A 13,490-nucleotide genomic window follows, 5' to 3' on the forward strand; every position below is an offset into this window, starting at 1 on the left:
ACTGTTTTGTCACATGGCCCCAGGAGACGTTAGGTTGATGTTAAATCAACTTAGAAAAGTTGGGAGGAAGCTACTGTTTACTTTCAGTTACAGTAGACTTGTATTATTTGTCTGACGACATGTTGTTTGTCTTTTTTGCTCCCTCCCCACACACAATGGACATGAGGAGATTCCTAACAAACACATTCCTAACTTTTCGGCATTAACCCATATTGTTATGAGGCCAGGTTAGCTCCTGTTAGCCTGCTAGCTTCAGCCTCGCCTAGAGAGCACACATGGCCATCTGCTCCTGTTCTTATCAGCAAGAATAAAATACATGTGATGGACCGTCAGGACACAGTGGTGCATTATATGAACAGGGAAACACTGATGTAGCAGATGAGGCAGTGCATCATTATAAACACATCCACAAGGTTTGTTGTGAATTAAGTAGTTTTATAAGTAAATAAAAATAAAGACATGCATTTTTTTGTAAGTTAGTATTTTTAGTGTTTCGGTATTATCTGCATTAAGCAGAGTTTGGTTCATGGTCCAATAACTTTTTGAAACTCAGATGATGAGAAGACCACTGTGTTAAATCAACATATGCTGATGTTATTTCATTGATGATATATATACTTTAAAGCTCACTTATATTAGATGTTAATTAAAAAGTAAAGCACAATCCATCTCCGTCTATATTTAAGGTTGATTCTGAGACTGAGTCAGAGGCAGGGCCATCATGTAGGGCCAGTGGAGGAAGTTCTATTGCTGAAGTGAGTGATGACGGGGAAAACTCAATCAGGTGGACATGATTTGCCAGTTTTTTTTGTCTCTGTAAATGAGAGAAGGCCTCAGATATGGATGCTTTGTATAATCTGTTAGTGTAGTAGCACCAGTGTGGTTGACAAAACTGTTGTTTCACTTGGAATTAGTTTATAAAATAAATGAGTTTTTGTTGAATCTGTCTCTGAAATAGTCATTAAATGATTACTTCTGTAGGTAAAATAAGGGTTCAACAACCTGTTAAAATCCACAGGAAATCACAATTACTTCATATTATTATATTTCATAATATACTACTATACTTTTTTTCACCACCCACAGAAGGTGCCCCCCCCACCCCACATTTTTAATGCTTCCTACGCCACTGCTTGTAGTAACTTTTAATTTTCTTACATATTTCTGTTGAACAACCATTCGCAAACCTGCATGAACATTTATATGAAACAAATGTAAACAAACTGTTGAGAAAACCGTAAAGAAGATCACAACAGTGCAAGTGTGCACACATTAATATACTTTTTATATTACATGATAGACTGATCTAACTGGTCCGAAATGCACTCAACTGTGTGAAAGTGGATTTTTTTTTTTTAGGTTGCTCCACCACTGGATGGAAACAGGTTTGTATGTTACAGAGAGAAGCTGCCCCAGTCTAAAGCTCTTTTCCCTGGTGTAGGTTCAAACTCATGCAAGTTCCAAACCAGGACGACCTCAAATCCATTCACTGAAGAAGACAAAGTCAGTTTAAAAGTTATTAAAGTATTTTCAAAATAAAATACGACAACACCCTTTCCACCTAACATGCAGTGCAGCTGGGTTTTCAGTCATTTAACTGCAGTATAAATAAACTGTATGATGTCTTATTAATCCAAAGACACCCCCCCCACCTCACTCTCTCCTGAATTACATCCACATCTATTAAACATCCCTTTTTTCCTCATGGTCCTTCAGATATAGGCAAGGGATCTATTGCAAAATAAAGAGCTCTCTCTCTCTCTCTCTCTCTCTCTCTCTCTCTCCCCTCCTCTCCTATACTCTGAGGTTACCATGGAGACAGATATAATTCAGTTCTTGATGTTTCTCATATAAAAAAAAGCCTGCGTACATATTTTCATCTGCAACCGTAGCGACACTTGACATTGTCTGCGCTATTTGTAAAAAGCAAGTCACCATAGCGACATTAACCATCCAGGGGCTGTGTCATAGATCATGTGTCCAGGCTGAGTGTGTGTGTTTGTGTGTGTGTGTCTCCTTATCAGGGGTGAAATTTAGGAATAAACAGGTTTTTATTTGGACACATATGGATGCTTAATGCTGCACAGCCATGCTGGAACACAGCTTGGGGATTATATGTTGCAATTAATATTTGAATTGTGACAGATTCTTATGCAGATTTGGCTTCTGAATAAGCTTAACAAATACATAAACCTGACATGTCAGAAAAACCTGAATCAAAACATGCAACTAAGTCTGTCTATGGGGGGTTATTTTTATGCAATATTATGTGCCAAAAGTAAAAGTATTAATAAAAAAAAAACAAAAAAAATTGTGCCCAAAGTCAGAGATCCTTACTAGGGATGAAAATAAAAAAACATTTGTCTCCCTGTATCGTGCACTGATCAGTGATTGGACTGAGATCCATTTGAAGCTTGCAGAAATAGTATAGGTAATTATTTTTCATAGATGCACCCCGTCTTGTGCGTCAACGGTACGTCACACTAGGCCTAATGGCCAACCGTACAACAGAGTTTGGGGGGGGGGGGGGGGGGGGGTGGAGGGAGGGAGGGGGGGCAGCTTTTATCCAATGCATGGCTTCAGAGTAACCACAACACAAGAGTTTACATCCATATTGTTGCTGCGCCAATCACACACACACACACACACACACACAGGGCGTCTGACCCGGAGCCCACTGTACCTGCACTTTGACGCACTGTTAAAATACTAATAATTCCGATAAATTAATTGTCAAGTATTAAAAAATCTCCAGGGAACTAGGCAAACACCCCCCCCCCCCCCCCCCGGTAAACCCAGTCCCACTGATAGCAGGGGGGGGGGGGGGGCGCTCGTCCTCGGTGATAATCGATAGACAGATGCAGGTAGCCTTCCTCCCTACACACACGCAGCATCACCACGCATCCTTACTCCACTGTGTGCAGTCTCTCCCCATCACCACGCATATGAGAGATCGCTTGTTGGGGGTGGCGGGGCACTGCTTATGTATTGATCTGTAAACATCTGGAACACCTCATATTTGTTTCAGTCTGTGGCGTTAGAGGGGTATAGAGGGGAGTGAGACAGCAGCAGCAGCAGCAGCAGCAGCACCAGGACGGACCACTTGACACCTTGCTTCACGGCATCGATATGCAGTAGTGTGATAGCAGCTCTGCGGAGACGAGAAGGCCAGTCCATGGCATCTTGATATTACAAACCGTGGGCTCTGCGCATTCCTCACCGACAGCGTGGTGTGTTTTTTTTTCTCTCCTGCGGAGTCGAAAGGATTAACTTGGCCAGATTAAAGAGAGAAAAAAAAGAGGCGGCGAGGGAGGAAATCTTCACAATAATTCAATTTGAACAGATTCGGTTTGGGGGGGGAGGGATATCATTGGAGCTGCGATGGACTCCAGCGCGGGGGAATATGGCATGGCTCGTTTTGGATTGTTTTTGGTTTTGATGGTGATGGGGCTGAGGAGATTTAGCGACGCTTGCCCCGCATCCTGCACTTGCAGCATCTCAAGGATTGTTTGTATTGATTCTGTACCAGGGATCAAGGATTTCCCTGTCCTCACGTTAGATGACATGGAAAACATCACGGAGATGTAAGTCTATGAAAAAAAAAAAAAACGACCGTGCGTGCGGACAGCTGATTAACTTATCGGGATGCAATGCGTAAAGAGCTCCTTTAGATCGTGTGCAGGTCGCAATAACATCAAATGGTTAGGGTGCTATGAACATTACTAAAAAAAAATAAGATCAATAATAATAATAATATAAGCATTGATAATAATAGGAGGCCTGCTTTCATTGTGGAGCTCGCTGTGGAACAAACATGTCAGACACAAAATATTACACTTATAAGCAGTGGGTTTGTCAGATCATGTAGCCTCGTGTGTGTGTGTGTGTGCGCGCGCGTGTATGTGTGGCAGAGATAGTGGTTGCGCGTGCGCGTAATGATGGCGAGGGTGCGCGTCAGGCTTATTTGGATTAGTCGGTGTTTTCCTTTACAAAACAGCTCCAGAGGTAGTGATGGAATCAAAAATAATCATAATAATAATAATAACGCTCAGGCCCGACGCAGCCTCTCAGCCACAGCTCTAGATTCTGCTCTTTATTTGTATTATGGGCGGTGGTGTGAAATAAATATAGCCTCAATATTGTCACACAAATGACCACATTGTTGGCAGATTACACATGAGATCGCACCAGTAGTACAGGCTGCCCACAGTTATGGAGCCTTTATCTGCGTCAGTGTGTAGGCCTGTGTCGGCGTGTGGCTGCTACAACCGAGTATACAACTGCATGGCACCCAGTGGAGGATGTAGGGGTGACTGGGTGAGTTTCCTGAGGCAAGACAGATTGGTGATATATAGGCGTCACATCATAGCTTGAGGGTCTGACTATCAAATAACAAACAGCTGTTGAATTCACTTGTAAAAGTGTGAGGATCTGACTGATGGATTCAGCTTCTTTAAGACATTCTTGTGGTATGTTTTGTAATTAAACAGAGCAGCAGTGACCCTTTTAGAGATGATGATGCAGCTCCACATGTAAACAAGTGTCTCCCCATGAAACACCAACACTTGAAGCAGGTTTAAATCCAGGTTATTTATCATTTGAAAAGCTGAGAAGCCAAGACAATAATCATGAAAGTCATATTATAATAAAACCCCTAAAATCTGTTGTTACTTGCTGCCCATGTTTATTTTAAAAACAGATAAATCTGTCACTTGCCAGGTGTAATTTTGGCAAAATATAAATAAAGAAATCGAGATATTTTGTGGCTTTATCAGGTATTTTTTGTGATCTTCATTAGAACCTTATTATTTTTGTGCAAGACTGTATAAAGCTACTCCTTAATATACAATGTTAAGACCAAATTTTGACCACTGAGGGTTTGTAAAAGTAGTCAAGAAGTGCACATGTTGTTTCAGTGTCCGCTTCCATGTGTTAACTTCTGTTTTCAAACTGCATAATTCTGTTAGGAAGCTGCATCCTAATAAGTTTTTTTCTCGTTTTCCTTCTCCACAGATACATTGCTAATCAAAACAGACTGTTTGACATCAGTGACAGCAGTCTGAGGCACTACATAAACCTCAGAAACCTGTAAGTATCCTCAGTGATGTTTGTTTTTCCACACAGAATTGAAATGATTAAGTCTGCATTTTAACTTTTAACAGAACAGTGACGAACACGAGACTGACGTCCATATCATCGGACGCATTTTTTAACAATACAAGACTTCAATATGTGTAAGAAGCCATCTACTCTCTAAGCTCATAGATGAGTCTCTTTTCGTGTGGATCTTTATATAATTGCTGCCTTTTTGTGTTCTGTTTTTTTTTTTTTTTTAGAAATCTCAGAGACAATAACTTGTCCACACTGTCATGGAGAACATTCCAAAACTTTAACATCTCATTTCCGTAAGTGACACAATAACACCGTCAGCGCTATCTGTCTATTTTTGTGCAGCCTCTCATGTGCTGCTGTGTGTTTTTGTACATTTCTAGGCTCCTCCTGTCTGGGAACCCTCTGGATTGTATTTGTGAGAACTTGTGGATCAAACTGAGGCTCCAGGAAGACATGGATGGTCCAGACCTGCAATGCACAGACGACCGAGGAGCGTCGAGGGACTTAGCCACGCTCACCCCACCAGACTGTGGTAATGTAAAAAAACTATGGAGGACGAGGGGTGTCACCGAAGACGTAATAAAACATTTTAAAAATAACTATTTAATTGTGAAGTTAGAAAACGGATTAATAAGTCTCAATTGAAAAGTGTTTTGTTAATGTAACATTACAACAAGGATTAAAAAAATAAATAAATAATGTAATTTTAAAATCAATTTTTTAAAATGAGCAATAAACAATGTAAAAAATTCAATTAGGAAATTTTTGGATCAGGCATTTAAAAGAAATTTAAAATTGCATTTGCTAAATCACTCAGCTTTTCCATTTAGCCTCTTTGTGACACTTTGGTCCCTGCATGGTGAAAACCAGGACAAATAATGCAATGTAGCTCTCTTATGAGCTCAATAATGAGCTTTCTGATTGGTCAGAGACACACCTACGTCATAACATGGCCGTCGCGTTAAACGGTTTACAGCAGTTTGGAGTTCAGGAGGAATCGACCTACAATGATAACTGAATTTAGAGGACTCCGAGCTTTTGATTCGTCCAGTGGTGGTACTGGTGAGATTCCGCCTCGCTTTGACACACAGTGACAGAGACCAGCTACAACAGCAGATTGCTGCAGAATCCCACGAAAACGGATGGCGACTCGTTTTGGTGTGCCATCGAGCGACGGCTCGGTTGGGACTGAGGTGAGAAAGTTTTTTTTTTTTTTTTTTAGAAAGCTCCATTTGTTATAGAAGTAAAATATACAAATGTATTGTAGTAGTGACAATATATGTTACACTTCCTAAAACTGTTATAGAGCAACTTGTGCTGGCATCACCGAGACGTGTGGACCCTGATGCGGTTGAGCAACATAAAGCATATAACGTGTTGATATTTCATGTGTAACTTTACATGTAACACTGATTTCCTTTACACCTGCAGGTAGAGCCTGTGACAGGCAGTGTTCACATTCCTGAGCTGGAGCTGCCCTGTTCCTGACTGTGGCCACACTGTTAAATGCCACGAGCACCAGTGACAATAATGCAATAAAGGGATAAAACAGTCATTTGTGTCAACATCAAACTCTTTAACAAGCATAGAAACTCAAAATGTATCAGAAACTTTAAGTTTACAAACCCATTAAAATTATTCTTGTAAACCTTAGATATAAACAGGAAGTTATTCAGGGAGAAGAAGCACTAAACTTAAACAAAGACACACTGAACAAACGACAGAATTACTCCAAAGCACTTTGCTGAAAATGCGTTTATTCTCCAACACTTCAATCTCTGTTAGTGTGAGAGCGTTAGAAAACTTTAGCATGCTAGGTGGAACATGCTACTATTAGCTGTGCTTAGAGAGAGTTTTACCGTGAACCGTCTTTCCCGGCTGGCTGCGGAGGTTGACGGCCCGTCGCTCAAATTCATCCGCAAGATATCGCAAAATACAAAAAAGACGACAGCTGGACATTTTTTACAATTTAGCATTTAACTCCGAAGGCGATCTGAGCGCGTAAACAGTTCACGGTGACGGCCATCTTATGACGTACTGTGTCGCGGACCAATCAGAAAGCTCGTTGTTGAGCTGGTAAAAAAGGGACCAAAGTGTTGCGGATTTTTTTTTTTTTAAATGCCAGATTAAAAATGATTTCCTGATTGAATGTATGAATTCCATTATTTATTTCCCATTTTGAAATTGTAAAAATTATATTAGTTGATAAGAATTAATTATTAATTATGGAATTTCTCTTTTTAATCCTTATTACAATAATATCAAATTAATAAAACACTTTTCAATTTAGACTATTTCTTTATGGAATAATGAATCAATTTGAAATCAGATTTAGTAATCCACAATTAAGTAGTTATTTTCTAAATGTTTTTATTACTTTTTCGATGACACCCCGACCCCTGGTCCTCCATAGTAACCAGCTGGATGTCTTTTAGGGGAGAGGAGTGATCATTCACAAATCAATCAATATGTGTGAAGCCTTTTTTCTGTTTGCATGTTTCTTGCAGTGGTTCCCACCGTAGAGGTCAGCCCTAAAACTGTGACCAAGATGCAGGGCAGTAATGTCAAAGCTGTGTGCAGCGCCTCAGGCACTCCAACTCCTGAGATCCAGTGGAACCTCGACATGCTCACCACCCACTACGACGTGAGCTTCCTATCAGAACATGGCACAGGCCTGATTGTTTTTTTTTGGGTTTTTTGTAAGATATTATTTATTTGAGTGAGTCAGTGAACAGATGATGAGATGCTTCAGTTGCCAAAAAAGCTCTAATATATATAAAAAATATCAAGGTGAGCCGCAACTAGCTGATTTAACTTTACATAAAGTTACCTTTTAACCTTTGTATTATTTAATCTGCAGGTGAAAACAGTCCAAACTATGAATACTCTATTATTATTGGCTTAATACTACAGTGCCCATTTGTTTCAATATATTAATTACATTTAAAATATAGCCGAGTGCACTTTCATGCTACTTCGAGCTCATTGTTTATTTGTTTATGTTTATTTATTTTTATTAACAATGTGTGCTGAAAATATAATGCAAACATGTTGTGTGTGCAGATTGAACTGTTGGAAACGGAAAACAGCCTCAACTTGTACGACCTGTCTCCGGACGATAACGGCAGGGTGATCGTATGCAGCGCTGAAAACATGGTCGGACAGGCCGAGGCCACCCTGCAGCTCAATATTCTCTGTAAGGACTTCAACCATATCATACATCTCCAGAAATTATATTTGCATTGCTAAGTTTAATTTGTGTAATTTCCTCTGTGATGAGATTTTAAATGCCTTCTTCTAGACCTTGTTTTTCCAGTGGAAGCAGAAGGCGCCTCAGTTGTTATCATTAGTGTCTCTCGGCAAACCTTATTGACTCTCTGTGTTTACTGTCCATGACTCTTCCTCCTGTAAAGCTCCTCATGCCTCACCATACACCTCTGCCTGTTCAGCGCCACCCTTCTCCTCATCCTCCTCTTCCATGTTCTCCTGCTGTCAGTGTTCGAATGTTGTGTCCTCTTTTCCACATCTCCACCCTCCATGCCCTCTGTAAATGTTGCTTTTCCTACCGGCCTTCTTCCTGGTGTTTATTTCCTACCATCCTGTGATTACTCTTCCTCTACTGTTGCCTCCGTGTCAGTTGCCCCCACCATCCAGCAGCTGCTGGCTCCAGAGCGGGACCACCACTGGTGCATCCCCTTCACCGTGACAGGAAACCCCAAGCCTGAGCTACAGTGGTACCATGAGAACAAGCACCTCCAGGAGCAGGACTACATCCGCACCATGATCCACGTCTCCACTGAGAACGAAGACCACGGCTGTCTGCAGCTGGTCAACCCCACGCACATTCACAACGGCGAGTACAAGCTGGTGGCGAAGAATAAGTACGGCCAGGACGAGAAGACGGTCTCTGCACAGTTCATCGACCCACCGAACATCAGCCACATAGGTGACAACACAGCACAGCTGTGTATTTAGTTCATGTCGGCTCGGCTGCTAACATCACATTGTTTTTCTTTTCTTCTTGACAGATGATCCAGACTACTGTAAGTAATGATTCAGCTTCATCACATGAACCGTGGTTACTCATGTATTACCTTGATAATAATTGTACAGTTAACCCTATAATGTTGCTCTGTCCTTCCTTCTTTGGCCTGTGGTTGCATCTTCTGCTCAGACACTGGTAGGTGTTTCCATTCATACTTCCAGAGTCCTATTTTTGCATTGTCATAGTCCACATTGTGCCCTGTAGTTGCCAAGGTGATTCTAGCTGATGCAGTAGCTTACCTAGTGGCCTATGTCGTAGCCTATGCTTTGGCCTAGGTTGTAGCCTACATCGTAGCTGATCTCAGTCTTCATTCTCTGTCTTTTGTAGACATGCCGCCGACTCCACAGGATGACAGTGTTGCAGTGAGTGATGTAAATTCTTTTTCAGAGCTTTTCTATGCTAGCTTTTGACCCATGTTTACAATATATATTTCCAAATTCACTTCTTAATTATCTTGTAAATAATCTCCCGGTGTGTAATTTGCTCCTTTTTGCAGGTCTACGTGGTTGTGGGAATAGCTGGAGTAGCTTTGACTGGCTGTGTGCTGATGGTGATCATTCTGAAATATGGAAGGAACTCCAAGTTTGGCATTAAAGGTAAACTAATGATCTGCTGCATAAAGTACATTAAAAGCTTTTAGTCTGGACAGAGTTTCATGTTGCCTTTGATTGTCTGACATTATATATGCAATCTGGAGTCTTCTTTCTTCCTGTCCACTCCTGTATGACCAGCACCCTCCTTCTTCTCTCATTTCTCTCCACATCCTCCTTCTCTGTGGCTCCCCAGGCTCCTCCTCAGTCATCAGTAACGACGATGACTCTGCCAGCCCTCTTCATCACGTCTCCAATGGCAACAACACCCCGTCGTCCTCGGAGATGGGTCCAGACGCAGTGATCATCGGGATGACAAAGATTCCCGTCATTGAGAACCCACAGTACTTCCGTAACTCCGGCAGCATGCTGAAATCTGACACGTGTGAGTTACCGCCTCGCTCGACAAACGCTGGGTAACCCGGGCCTTTTCTGATAAATCCATGCAGGGATCACTGCATGCCCGGCGCCATATTTACTGTCAGCTTCCGGCTGCACTGTGTCTCCCGATCTATGACAACACACACACACACACACACACACACCTAAATGTATAGTGAATACAGACCTGACCTTGAGAGATATTTGACCTATTCTGCATTACAGTTGTGCAGCACATCAAGAGACACAATATTGTGCTGAAGAGGGAGTTGGGAGAAGGAGCCTTCGGGAAGGTCTTCCTCGCTGAGTGCTACAACCTGACACCAGACCAGGAGAAACTGCATGTGGCCGTCAAGGTACAGACTCAAATAATCAATATTTATGTTGTTCCGTTAGTGAATTCAATTAATAAGATGTACATTCCCACCATGTGCATCATCAGACCCTGAAAGAGGCCAGTGAGAGTGGTCGAGCAGACTTCTACAGAGAGGCGGAGCTCCTCACCAACCTGCAACATGAACACATCGTTACATTCTACGGGGTGTGCGTCGAAAGCGACCCGCTCATCATGGTGTTTGAGTACATGAAACATGGAGACCTGAACAAGTTTCTCAGGTGAGATCACTTTGACTGCAGATAAGACTGTACACTGCCATCCGCTTAAGTTAGCATAAAGACTATCTAATCTAATTAAACTGAGGTGTAAAAGTGTTAAAGTTGTTGCTTTCATGAGAGGTTATGTGCTGGACTACAATCCAGTGGAGGCTTGTTGTCATCATGAAGTTGCCAGGCAACCAGCAGACAATCCAGGTTTCACCTTTCAGCCAAGAAACAGTGTAGCACATAAACCATCATTCCATCTTATCAGGCTTTAAGCTATACACACATATACAGAATGGATTCACAGCATTTTGGTATCAGATTTTGTTCATCATCAAAAGGCCTCACCCTCTGGGCACATTACCAAAAATCTATAAATTACATGATTAATGCTTTAATCCATCAAATCATCGTTTTAGTTGTTTTCTCAGAGCTAAAAACCCAAAAATATTCAGTGAGAGGCTGGAACAATTGTTTAGAATTCTGTCTGGAATAATGTTTAATCGAAATTTTTTGCACATGATGTTTCCTCATTTCTATCCCATAACAATGACAAATATCACGTTTACAGACTTCATACCTCACTTTCTGATCTCTCTCCTGGGTTCTGTTTGCAGGTCTCATGGTCCTGATGCGGTGCTCATGGCAGACGGTCAGCACAGTATCCTGGTGGAACTCACTCAATCCCAGATGCTGCACATTGCCCAACAGATTGCTGCTGGCATGGTCTACCTGGCCTCCCAGCACTTTGTCCACAGAGACTTGGCAACACGGAACTGCCTGGTAGGAGAAAACCTGCTGGTCAAGATAGGAGACTTTGGCATGTCCAGAGATGTTTACAGCACAGACTACTACAGAGTGAGTATTTTAGATTTGCCTACACACACACACACACACACACACACAGAAATATGAAAATTCACCCTCTTACACACACAGCCACAAATATGGAATTGGAATTTTACTCCAGGTTTAAGTTGAAATAGCTGCGTAGCTGCAAAAATGACAATTTTAACCATTTTATCTATTCTAATACCATTTAAATGCAAATTTTATAATCTGCATAAAATTACTGTTCCCATGGTGATGAGGGCCAACAGTGGAAATAAATAAATAAATAAATAAATAAATAAATAAAAATGCATGGACAGTTTTTCTCTGGGCTAAGGCGCCCCTTCCTTTCTCTCACACGCATATCATTAAAGCACAGAGCCGAGCTGTGTTATATGTAATGACCCACAGATGGGCACGAGTAGATTATATAAGGATCCAATGTTCTGATTGTGGTCAATGAAAATAAAGGAATAACATTTACTTTGACTTAGAGGAGGGGAGAATCATCCCTTGTGTGTCAGATCCCAGCTTGAGTCCCACAGCGCCCTCTGCTGTTCAGTCTCTGACATACAAACATCTGCCTGCCTGACTGATAAGATCACCTTAAACAGGGACTGTCAGCATCTCCTGGTATCAGACGTTTTTATCAAATCCATCCATCCAAATCAAAGGGAATCATGTTACAGTAAATCAGATCAAATATTAAAGATGCACTAAATTCACATTTAGGGTAACGAGTTTAGCAGTGAAACGTGCAAGAATTTAACATTTGTGTAAAACTGGTGAACAACTCTCTATTACTGGATGTGCTACAAACACCCAGGTGGAAAGCTACACACGCTCCTGTCTTCCTCCATAGACTAAATAGACAGAAACACCTAAAGATTATTCATTGTTCAGTTATAATGGTTTCAGATAGAAGGTACAGTAAAGTCAGTCTCACCTTCAGCAGGCCTTGAGGTGTTGGTTTCACGTGGTGGCTTTCCTCTCTCTCTCTCTCTCTCTCTCTCTCTCTCTCTCTGCAGGTGGGCGGCCACACGATGCTGCCGATCCGCTGGATGCCCCCAGAGAGTATCATGTACAGACGGTTCACCACAGAGAGTGACGTGTGGAGCCTCGGCGTGGTGCTGTGGGAGATCTTCACCTATGGCAAACAGCCCTGGTACCAGCTCTCCAACAACGAGGTCAGAGTCACACCAGGCCCCTTTCTCTCTCTCACATGCGTGTCACTCACACTGACCTGCATGTTAAACACACTTTTCACAAGTGTTTCCCTGAACTACGTACCTTAAAGGCTAAAAACACTGAATTTGGGGGTGCTGTTGAACGTGTATAGCTCATGATTTGAGAGCTTCTGTCATCAGAACATCATAAAAACCTTCAGCAATGCACAACAAAATATGAAGTTCATCAGGTTTAGACCTTTAAATCCATCTACAACAAGCTTCTCTTCCTTTTTTAACTGCTATGTAAATGATTCTAGGAGATTTTACATGCATTTAACCACGTGACCATTTTAGATTTGTAAATCTCAGCATATCCTGTGAACGTTTTTGAGGAACAAATTGCACTAAACTTCACCCTCTTTAGTCATAGTGACTGGTGTGACAGCATTTATTCCTCTGTAGGTGATTGAGTGCATCACCCAGGGCCGGGTGCTGCAGCGGCCCCGCACCTGTCCTAAAGAGGTGTACGACCTGATGCTGGGCTGCTGGCAGAGGGAGCCCTACATGCGGCTGAACATCAAGGAGATCCACAGCATGCTCCAGAGTCTGGCTAAGGCCTCACCTGTGTATCTGGACATCCTGGGCTGATGCACCATGGGTGTGTGTGTGTGTGTGTGTGTGTGTGTGTCATGCGTGCATGTGTGCTTTGTATGTGGTTTGTTTATGTGTGTGTAGAGAGAGAGAGAGAGAGGAGTAAGTGAA

General features: G+C 41.9%; 1 protein-coding gene across 1 annotated transcript; it reads left to right on the plus strand.

Annotated features, from left to right (window-relative positions):
• Positions 1-3,381: 3,381 nt before the first annotated feature.
• ntrk2b (neurotrophic tyrosine kinase, receptor, type 2b) lies at positions 3,382-13,376 on the plus strand. Its single transcript, XM_028417981.1, has 18 exons — positions 3,382-3,584; positions 5,014-5,088; positions 5,163-5,234; positions 5,337-5,405; positions 5,493-5,644; positions 7,620-7,756; positions 8,176-8,308; positions 8,750-9,058; positions 9,141-9,155; positions 9,287-9,292; positions 9,485-9,519; positions 9,654-9,753; positions 9,944-10,132; positions 10,354-10,484; positions 10,571-10,743; positions 11,346-11,586; positions 12,588-12,746; positions 13,191-13,376. Exons 1-18 carry the CDS (start codon positions 3,382-3,384, stop codon positions 13,374-13,376), a joined length of 2,385 nt encoding a protein of 794 aa, XP_028273782.1.
• The last annotated feature ends 114 nt before the right edge of the window (positions 13,377-13,490 follow it).

This window comes from Parambassis ranga, chromosome 12, assembly GCF_900634625.1.
Source record: "Parambassis ranga chromosome 12, fParRan2.1, whole genome shotgun sequence".
NCBI lineage: Eukaryota > Metazoa > Chordata > Actinopteri > Ambassidae > Parambassis > Parambassis ranga.

What these genes read in the sequence shown, in the direction of transcription:
- ntrk2b (XM_028417981.1), top strand. Translation starts at nt 3,382, where the DNA reads ATGGACTCCAGCGCGGGGGAATATGGCATGGCTCGTTTTGGATTGTTT. An exon ending in AACTTTAACATCTCATTTCC is followed by an intron (nt 5,406 to 5,492) that starts GTAAGTGACACA and finishes GTACATTTCTAG; the next exon opens with GCTCCTCCTGTCTGGGAACC. An exon ending in TGCTCACCACCCACTACGAC is followed by an intron (nt 7,757 to 8,175) that starts GTGAGCTTCCTA and finishes TTGTGTGTGCAG; the next exon opens with ATTGAACTGTTGGAAACGGA.